At 40.1% G+C, this 11,226-nt stretch overlaps 1 protein-coding gene across 1 annotated transcript; it reads left to right on the top strand.

Annotated features, from left to right (window-relative positions):
• Positions 1–2,045: 2,045 nt before the first annotated feature.
• Positions 2,046–10,608, top strand: LOC307099016 (disintegrin and metalloproteinase domain-containing protein 25-like; the record flags this gene model as incomplete). Its single annotated transcript, XM_079770229.1, has 4 exons — positions 2,046–2,097; positions 3,290–3,307; positions 4,417–6,488; positions 10,525–10,608. The coding sequence occupies 4 exons, from the start codon at positions 2,046–2,048 to the stop codon at positions 10,606–10,608; spliced, it is 2,226 nt and encodes a 741-aa protein (XP_079626355.1).
• Between the last annotated feature and the right edge of the window lie 618 nt (positions 10,609–11,226).

Raw genomic sequence — 11,226 nt, 5'->3', positions numbered from 1 at the left:
GTACACATTTACAATGGCTCACATACATAGTGCTATTTACAAGGTAAGGGGTCTCCACAGAAGCAAGGGGGAACCGGGCCACAGATGAAGCTGCCCAGGAGGCTGCCCTAAAACCAGTGGGGCCTCTACAGATTCTAGTGACTCTTCCAGACCCTGATCTACCCAATCTAGAAAAGCTAAAATCCATAACCAGTCTTTATTCAAGTTCTTACAGGCTTTACAGTCTACCCAGGAAGCAATCCAGAAGCACATCTGAGACGCTCTGCCTGTACCAACTTCTGATCCAGTTCATCCCTTCCACCCTGGTGACTCTGTTTGGGTAAAGAAATTTGCCACCTAAGGACTGACTCCTACCTGGAAAGGACCACCTCCATGGCAGTCAAGGTCAATGGAATCCCAACGTGGCTTCATCACACCCGGCTTAAGACAGCCAGGCAAAATTTAGAGTCCAGGACTCTTCAGACTCTCTAAAGATTACTCCTGGCCCTCATTCCAGGCCCTTATCTTATAAGCAGGCCCACTAACTTTATTGGCAGAAAATTAAGATTATAGTTCTCAGGCGTAAATATAACTCCTTCCCTGACAATGACTAAGAGTCAATGATTTGACTCGTACATAAAACCAGTGGGGAATGAAGCATCCATCTTATATAAAAACTGCTGTTTGAAATTTTAACCCTGCTATTTGGCTTTTGTAAATGCTTGCTTGCTTAAATAATAAGGAAAATAAGACTACTCCCACTTCAGAGAAGCCATTAAACCTTCCCCGGACAAAATTATCAGTGCTGGCACCAGGCCAGGCTTTTGGTTGAGGTCTCAAGGCCCCAGCACATAGGGGCTCTTTAAGAACTTGAAAAAGAGGCCGGAAACACCCTATATTTGGGAGACAAAGAAGGTAAAAACATATAAATAGGGAAAATTCCTCCATGTTGGGGCCCATAATTTGAGAGACATTTTCCTCTGCACCCACGCGTAATAAATGTAACTCCAAACTCTCTGAGCATTGCTTGATTTATTCCAGTTCTCTGTAACAACACAAGATAGAAGGCCTATAAGGAGCATGGGACAAGGCAGTTATCAGCAAGAGAAAAATACTCATTGGAGGAAAATAAGAGTTCAAGTGATTATAGCTTCCTGTTGTCTGAGTTGTGGCATTTACATTGACTGGGTTTGTTGCCAGGGAAAAAGGAAAATCTTCCCTCCTGCTAGTTAGGTAGTAAAGTAGTTGCACTTCCTGTTTGGAAATTCAAGGTAGTCTCTTCCTATTGGGGTCTGTAACTGATGTCTTCTGTTCAGTGGTAGGGAATAACAGCTTCATTACAGGCCTTTCTGACTCCAATTTTAGTTGAGTTTTCCTTACTAATTTTCACAGTTCTTATCCTCTAATCTGCTCAGCTCTACTACAGAAACTCTGTATTCTATTCTTAATCTCATTAATTAAAGTCTTCAACACCAAAATTTCTGTTTGATTCTTTGTTGTGGTTTCTATCCTTCTTGTAAATAACTTATTTCCTTTTATCTTTTGATCTCATTGAACTGAGTTTTCTTCTCATTCCTGAATTTTTCCAATACAAGCTATTATCAATTCCTTATAAACTATATAACATTATTCCATGTCTCTGGGATCAGGCATTGGACAATTATTGATATATTTTGGTGGTGGCATAGTTTCTTGACATTTTTTAAATTCTTGTATTTTTGCATGGCTGCTTTCCCATTTGAAATCCCTTTTCCTATTCTCTTCAGACAGGGTAAGGCGTGTTGCTGTTGTTTCTCTAGGGATCCCAAGTTTATGATGGATAGATCTGCTCCACTCTTCTTATTTCCTTTGTAGAAGAATTCATAACTTTTGTTTTTCTCTTATCCTTATAACTCACCAGGTTTCTGAAAAAATCTCTTTTTATTTTTTCAAAAGGTGGCAATTGAAGCTTCAGTTTATTGTTTCTTCCTTGCCCACATTTTTCTGAGAGCACTCAAATTACCCAACTTGCTCCTACTGCCACACAGAAGTTGCCCACCCCAGAGTGGGGGGAAATGGATTTGACAATGGGGGCTTTGGGCATGCCTCCTGTGGCCAGTAGGGTGATCCTCAAGTGGGGTACTCACAGAGATTATGTACAGACTTCCTGCTGAAGTCTGGAAGCTACAGCAAAAAAAAAAAAAAAAAAAAAAAACTTTTATTTCATGCTCATTGGTATCCACAGAAATCAGTGTGCTGCTGTACAGAAACAGGTTTCTCCAGCTAAACCCACATGCAGTCACTCACTGCTTTCAACCTCCGCCTCTGAAGAAGTCACCTCTTGGACCTTCTCTGCAGGGGAGGTGGCTGCTGTTGCTTCCAGACAAAGCAGTCCCATGCAGTGTCACCCTGGGACAGAGGTAGCTCTGGCCAAGCTTTTCATTTTCCAATGCATCTAAACTCTCCTTATCCAACTCAAACAGTGTGCTGGAATCTCCCTTCTGGTAGGCTGAACTTCTGTGAATTCTCTCTCTCAGATCAGTATTATCCAGAATTTTTTTTTTTCCTTTACCAAAGCAAGTGGAGGTGGGGCTGATTTGCCAACACCCTTGGATCCATGTTCTTCACCAAGATGTTATTTGTTTATTTTCCAGTGAACTAATGGGCAAGAGTCCTCCACGTTCAGAATGAGAAAGACCTTTAGCTGGTTGCCATGGCATTAAGAATTGAGACAGTCTTGTTGCTAAGCAGTTAAATCTAGAATGAGGAAGAATTGTAGCTTGCTGCTATGGTACTTAGAATTGGGAGAGTCTTAAAAATATGCTGATCCATGAAAAAAAAAAAAGAATTGGGAGAGTCTTGTTCCTATGCAATTAATTCTAAAACATAATCAAATGAGAGATGAAAGACAAATAATTTTATTCTGTCATATAAAGTTTTGTGTTCATGGTAATCTGTGATAAAATATCTGTGATAAGACTATAGATTTAAAAAAAAAAAGACCCCAGGAACCATTCATACTACTGCTGGTAAGTAACTCTCAAAAATTTAGCTATAAAGAATGAAACACTAGTATATTTCTCTACATAGGAATACACATACATAACCAGAAACAAAATGATTCATTGCCAATTTTTCAGATCTCAAGGAGGATCTACTTATTAAGTCTTATTCTGCTCTAATTAACTTGCTTGAGAGCCACAAAATTGTGTTTTTAATAGATTATACTCATAGTTTGGATACTGAATTTGGCTACAAAGGAAAGTGAAGGGTGGTAATTAGGGTACAGTCATTGTTGAATTTAATAACGCTGCTTCCCTCCCTCCTTTAGGACTTACTGATCCTGAAAGTAAGTTATTTTGCCTTCAGTGCACTCCCATTTCCAAGTATTTACTCTCCCAACTAGTTTGATTCCTTTCACTTTATATGGCTAGAGTTTTTTAAAATATTATTATTCTCAAGAGTATAATTAAACATAAACTTTTTAGTTAATCCATCAGAAACCCAATATACTCCCCCTGCAATACCACCATTATCTATTGAATATAGAACTTAGCATAAAGTAGATACTAATATTTAGAGAACATTGGTGCTTTGTCCCTCCAGTTTCACAGGGTTAAATGATTAGAGAAATGCAGAAAGGAGATAATATAACTAATAACCTATTATATTGGAAGTATATATTACAAACAATTGGAAATAATAATGTATGTGAATAGTGTTTATATCTCTGCTAAGTAAAATGACTAAATAATTATTTATTTGATAGTGAAAGGAAGACCTACATATTGATATTTATACAAAGTATAAATTCTCATGTGTGTAAATTAATTCCCCTTCATTAAAGCATGATACATGTTCACTTTTTTTAATTCTTTATTGTTGAAAGTATTCCATATGTCTCCTTTTCCCCCCATTGACCTCTCCCAGCACACTCCTGCCCCCAGCACAGGCCCTCAGCCCCCTATTGTCTGTGTCCATTGATTATGCTTCTATGCATAGGATATATGTTCACTTTTGTTTTATATTTTTATTGTGTAGTTTCATACATATTCATATATTGAGAGAACAGTATCATAAATTTACATGTGTCTTTTTTCTAGGTTCAGTAACTATCAACTGATGGCCAATCACCATCCCTTTGTACATCCACACTCTCACTCTGGCTTCTATTATTTATGAGTAAACCGGCAAATGCATGCAGTGCACTGAGTCTTATCTTAAGCTGAACACTACTAGCTCATTTTTAACCCTTTGCTTCCATCTGAAACTTATAACCCCCAACTCTGTCTCTGCTCTTCATTTTTACTTTTTTTATAGTGTTGCTTCTCTGATGATGTCCCTCTGCCAGAAGTCAAAATAAAGGTCAGCACTGCATAGAGCCAGCACAGATGGAGGAGACGCAACAGTGAGGTTTCATGCCCTGCCCTTCTTTCCTCTCACCAGTGGCTGCATAAGGTGGCTCCATAATGGCTGTGGGTGAGGCCGTGGTGCATGTGAAGGTCATTCTTCTTCTGCTCTGGCAGGTGGTGTTTCTGTTCCTTTCTGGATGGTCCCAGATTGGGACCTCTCAACACAATGGTCCCCCAGAAGTAGTGATTCCCATGAGGCATGCCAGCAGCATGACGCCTCCAGGCTGGCTCACTTACAGCCTGCATTTTGAGGGGCAGAGACACATTGTCCACATGAAGGTAAACAAGCATTTTCTATCCAGACACTTACGAGTGTTTACCTACACAGACCAGGGCGCTCTCCTTGAGGACCAGCCTTTTATCCAGAATGACTGCTACTATCAGGGTTATGTGGAGGGAGACCCGGAATCGCTGGTTGCCCTCAGTACCTGTTTGGGGGGTTTGCAAGGAATATTACAGACAAATGACATTGTTTATGAAATAGAGCCCAAGAGACTTTCTACCACATCAGAACATTTCATATATAAGATGGACAGTGAGGAGACACAATTCCTATCCATGAGATGTGGATTAACAGATGAAGAAATAGCAAGACAACTGAAGTATCAGGAGAGTGCTAACTTCACTTTGATGCAGAGTGGGTATGAAGGCTGGTGGACCCACAGGCGGCTTCTTGAACTGGCAGTGGTGGTGGACCACAATCGCTATCTTCATCACCAAAGTAACACCACAGCTGTGCAGTATGAAGCATTCCTTGTTGTCAATGGAGTAAATAACTTTTTGCGTTCACTGGATATTGATGTGGTTTTAATGGGAATTGAGATCTGGACTAAAAAAAATCTCATTACAATAGATACCATACGTGGTCTCCTGGGCGAATTTTCCACATGGAAGATAACTGGCTTGAATTACCGCATTCCCCATGATGTTGCACATATTTTTGTAAAGCATGACTATGGTGTTACTGTTGGCTTATCCTATATTGGAAGAGTGTGTGAATTCCGTTTTAATTGTGGAGTTGATAGTTTTATGAATAATAGCTTGTATGATTTTGCATATATAGTGTCACATGAGATTGGTCATAATTTGGGTATGTATCATGATGACAAAACTTGTACATGTGGACATAAAGCCTGCATAATGGCTCCAGAAAAAGCAAGTGCAACTCGATTCAGCAATTGCAGCTATGCCAGCTTCATGGACACCATTGCAAGTCGAAATTGTATGTATGTGTCATCAAATACAAGACACATCTTCACACTTGCACAGTGTGGGAACAGTGTGGTTGAAGAAGGCGAAGAGTGTGACTGTGGCGCTTTACATTTGTGTATGAAAGATCCGTGCTGTGAGTCAAACTGCACTCTCAGCGCTGGGGCTGCTTGTGCTTTCGGGGGTTGTTGCAAAGACTGCCAGATCCTGCCAACAGGCGAAGTTTGTAGACAAGAGGAAAATGACTGTGATCTCCCAGAGTGGTGCAATGGGACATCCTACCATTGTCCAGAGGATGTGTATGTGCAGAATGGGATGTCATGCAAGGGCGGTGGCTACTGCTATGAAAAGAGATGCAATAACCGTGAAGAGCAGTGTAGGAACATTTTTGGCAAAGAGGCCAAGAGTGCAAAGCAGAGTTGCTACACAGAAATGAACACCCGAGGTGACCGTTTTGGGAACTGTGGTTTCAGGTACTCTAGATATGTAAAATGTAATATCTTAGATACCTTGTGCGGGAGGATTCAGTGTGATAACGTGACAGAACTTCCCCTTCTGAGAGATCATTCTACTGTGCATTGGACTCAGTTCAATGGCATCACCTGCTGGGGTACCGACTACCACTTTGGGATGACCATACCTGACATTGGTGATGTGAAAGATGGGACAGAGTGTGGGGCAGAACATGTCTGCATCAAAAGGAAGTGTGTCCATATGTCACATCTGATAACTGGTTGTTCACCTGAGACGTGCAATCAGAAAGGAGTCTGCAACAACAGACAGCACTGCCATTGCAACCCAGAGTGGGACCCTCCCTTCTGCCTGAAAGAAGGCCATGGAGGTAGTATAGATAGTGGGCCACCCCCTGGAAGGAAAGATAATGAAAAGCAATATGGGAAGAAATACCTGGTACTATTTTGGTTTATTCCTCTTTTGATATTATTACTGTGTTGGCTATTTTGCCTCTTTATTAGCATCTTAAACAACAACTAAAAAAAAAAAAGAGAGAGAGAGAATGTTCCAACTTTACTTTAGAAAGAAAAGCAAAAAGTTACAATTTAAAAAAAAAAATTCCAAATGATCTTTCCCATGTATTAACTTGCAGTCTCCTTGCAATAAAACTATAACAGTAGGTGGCACAGATTATTGACAAAAAAATCTCCGAGATATTTTATCATTCAGGATCATAAACATTAGCCATTAAAAATAAGCCAAATTTACTAATTCTGAGCATATTTCAACTTTCCATTATTTTAAACAATTTTAGTAGTTAGCTTTTCATGGAACTGGTCTCTTTTTTTATCTTGAGCAAAGGCAAAGCTCATGGATGATTTGTACTTGTTTTTAATTGGTTTCAGAATGGTCCCAGCTTGGGCATATTAATATCTTAATTCCAGACATCCTTCCCCTTTGTACTCTGCATTCACACAGGACATGAGAACTACATATCACATTTCTTCTTTGGCAATCCTCTCCTATCACTTTCTGCCAATAGTACAAATGACAGGGAGAAGGGAATCTTGGGGAATTTTTTATTGGTTCACATCACTATTTCTTCACTAAGAGCTTACACCATAGCATCAAAAGTGACTTTGTGTCTGCACATTTTATATGTAGATAACATTTATATATATTATATTTGCTCAGTTGTTTCTAACTCCCAGAGCCAACCAACATACTGTCAACCTCAAGCATATTGGCACAGCTACCAAGTATCTTAATGTCCAGTTTTAGAGTGGCAGTCTTTGAATCCTCCATCAAATCCCTGAGATGCCAGCACCAAGTTGGTTCTCAGAGGTCAGAATTCTATATTCATGGTACTCATTCCAAAGGTATAGGACCCACCACCTCATCCCTTTGATTTCCTGTCTTAAGAGCAATATCCACATCTACTTGTTAATAAGTTAAGATCATCTTAGTTGTGTGGTTTCTTTTCATGACAGATCTCAGTGGATATAATATTATTTTAGGATAATTGAGAACACAGAAAACAGTCTTACATCAGAAGGTTTTGAGTTTCTTACACAACCCATCTTGTAGGTATGATTTATGCTTAGAATTACTTTAAAATCTGAGAAGACGGGGACTTTACCATTAAATAGGATGAAGAAGATTCTTGCAATTCTATGTATGACATAGAAGTATTAAGTATTAATATATATGTAAGTATTTTTTCCTCTGGGAAAAAAGAACAAGAAAAAACCAATTTTAAGAACCATACTTAAGGCTATCAAAATGCAAAGAAGCAATGTGGAATAGATTACCAAAAATTCCAGGCAGGGAAATCATTCTGAAAAGCATTGAATCTAGCCAGCCATGGTTTTCTGAGCTCTTGGTATTGTTGGATGTGAACTGAGCCTTAGCTTTGACTCAGCTAGAGGACTGCTGCTGAAAGAAAGAAATCCCCAATGCTCTTAGTTTCTACACATGTTTAGATAGATTCACAAATTAGACATTGAGGGGCTTCTAATTTACAATAATTTTTCTCTAAGTCCCATTTGCTTAATTTCAGAGCTTTGTGGGATGCTGGTGAGCTAGTCTACAATTTATCACAGCATAGGTTCCTAAAATCATGGTATATTTTGGACACAAGACATAGTAAAAGGAGGCTTATCTCAAGCATCTGTACTGTTCCCCCATAACACACTTATCTGATTTTTATGTTGCATGTGACAAGTGGCTGGACAGCTGAATTGTGGATCTCTAGGTGATAGAGATGAATCCCCCATAATCTTTCAGAGGTGAGAAGATAGAGTCACATAAACTCATAATTAATTGAAAGTCTAGAAGGCTCATGCTTGAACAACACAAAAAAGGGAGAGTTCATTCAAGATTTCTAAAACTCATTCACCTCAAACCTAGCACTAGCCATGAACAGATTTAGGTAATCAACTTCTCAGCCAATCTTTCTAACGGAAGAAAGAGACAAGACTCTAAAAAAAGCCATCTGGAGCATCTTTGGTCATTTATACACAATTACTTGCATACAATAAAATTACTATACATGCTAAGAGTCAAAATTTAATACTTATTACTGAGAAGAAAAAAAGAAGGAAAGAAAAGAAGAGCAACTATAATTAGTGTCAAGATTATCCAGAATATGGATCAATATTGCACACAAAAAATAATTATAATTAATATAATATACACTGAGTGTCCAGATTATTATGATCTCTGAACACATAATAATCTGGCCACTCAGTGTATATCCTATATAATAAAAGGCTAATATGCAAATTGTCCCCTTGACCAGGAGTTCGACCAGCAAGCAGGCCAGCCAACTGCCCATGTCCCCTCCCCCTGGTCAGGCTGGCCAGACCCCATCCATGCACAAATTTATGCACTGGGCCTCTAATACACACACACACACACACACACACACACACACTGAGTGGCCAGATGATTATTATGCATTCAGAGATCATAATAATCTGGCCACTCAGTGTATATACAAAGTATAAGAAAAATGTAGAATATTATTAGTGAATTGAAATCTACTTAAAAGGTACCAAGTGGATATTTTAGAACTAAAAATTATAATAAATAATAACAATTCAGTGGATGGTTTGATTACTCATCTGGAATACTGGTCAATGTAAAAACCTACACAGTGATCCTATCTAATAAAAGAGTAATATGCAAATTGACCATACCTCCACTACGCATACAAGCCATGCCCACCAGCCAATCAGGAACAAGCATGCAAATTAACCCAACCAAGATGGCTGTGGCCATGGAGCAAGCAGGAGGCTTGGGTTTCCCCAGCAATGGAGGAAGCCAAGCATCCTGCACACCCTGGCCAGCCCTGGACTCCGCTCAAGGCTACAAAGTTTCAATTATAGAAGATAAATAAATCCCAACAAAAATGGCTGCAGCCATGGAGTGAGCAGGAGGCTTGGGTTTTCCTGGTGATGGAGGAAGCCAAGCTCCTGCAGCCCTGGCCTGCCTTGGCCTCCACTCAAGGCTACAAAGTTTCAATTATAGAATATAAATAAATCCCAGATACCAGGGCCTCCGCTTGGGTCACTGGGAGGCGTGGCCAGCCTGCAAACCACCACAGGCCCCTCACCCAGGCCACTGCATGCCCCAAGGGCACCCCCACCCTAATCCTGGACACCCTTCAGGGCAAACCAGCCGGCGCCCACCCATGCACCAGGCCTCTATCCTATCTAATAAAAGAGTAATATGCAAATTGACCATCATTCCAACACAAGATGGCTGCCCCCATGTGGTCAAAGATGGCTGCCTCCATGTGGACACAAGATGGCCACCACAAGATGGCCAGCAGGGGAGGATAGTTGGGAGGGACCAGGTCTGCAAGGGAGGGAAGTTGTGGGCAATCAGGCTAGCAGGGGAGGGCAGTTGGGAGGGATCAGGCCTGCAAGGGAGGGCAGTTGTGGGTGATCAAGCCTGCAGGGGAGGGGAGTTAGGGGTGACCAGGCCGGCAGCGGAAGGGCAGTTAAGGGGACCCAGGCCTGCAGGGGAGAGCAGTTTGGGGGAGACCAGGCCTGCAGGGGAGGGCAGTTAGGGGCAATCAGGCTGGCAGAGGAGTGGTTAGGGGGTAATCAGGCTGGCAGGCAGGTGAACAGTTGGGAGCCAGCAGTTCTGGATTGTGCGAGGGATGTCCCAGATTGGAGAGGGTGCAGGCTGGACTGAGGGACACACACACCTTCCCCATGCACGAATTTCATGCACCTGGCCTCTAGTATACACATAAAGCTAGAAGGATTTAAAAAAACTTAAGAAATATATGGAAAATATCAAAAGTTCTAACATCTCTAATATTGGAGATCTAGAGAGAATAAAAACTGAAAAGTGAGTGCAAAAGCTGTTTATTTTTTTTTTTTAATTTCAAAGTAGGAAAGATATCAACCCATTGCTTCAAAATGTGTCATTTAATTCTCATAGGCATGGATAAATTTTTTTGTTTGTTTCTTTTCTTCAGATTGTGAGATCCTTAATAATCTATCTTCAAAATGCTGATTCTTCCTTCTACCTGCTGAAATCCTATGCTAATCTCTTCTACTAAATATTTTATTTTTCAGCTCAAAATTTTCCATCTCATCCTTATTTGTGTATTTATTTATTTGTTTGTTTGTTTGTTTTAAATGTTATGTCTTTCTTGAAATTCAAAGTGGCTTTCTGTACACCTAGTATAGAAAATACATTTATTCCCCTTGAGCTAGTGAGGTTTCTAACCTTTGTGAGTGAATTTTTATTGGGGCCTGGGGAAGTTTTAAGTCTGCTGAATGTGATAGTCTGGTTGCTACTGAGGACATGCACCTTAACACCCGTGCACAGCCTTTTTTTTTTTTTTTTTTTTTTTTTTTCAGCGAGTGTTAAGGCTTGGCTGTTCTTTTTTTTTTTTTTTTTTTTTTTTTTTTTTTTTTTTTTTCAATTTTTTTATTAAGGTATTATATGTGTACATATCTTACCATTGCCCTCCCCACACCCCCCTCCCATATATGCCCCCACCCCCCAGAGTTTTGCATCCATTGGTTATGCTTATATGCATGCATACAAGTCCTTTGATTGATCTCTTATCTCCCCCACCTCTCCCTAACCTTCCCCTTGTAATTTGACAGTCTGTTTGATGCTTTACTGTCTCTGTATCTATCTTTTTGTTCAAGATTATAATGTTCTTTAT

Source organism: Cnephaeus nilssonii, assembly GCF_951640355.1.
Source record: "Cnephaeus nilssonii genome assembly, chromosome: 5".
Taxonomy (NCBI): Eukaryota; Metazoa; Chordata; class Mammalia; order Chiroptera; family Vespertilionidae; genus Cnephaeus; species Cnephaeus nilssonii.
This window is presented reverse-complemented; position numbering and strand designations above follow the sequence as displayed.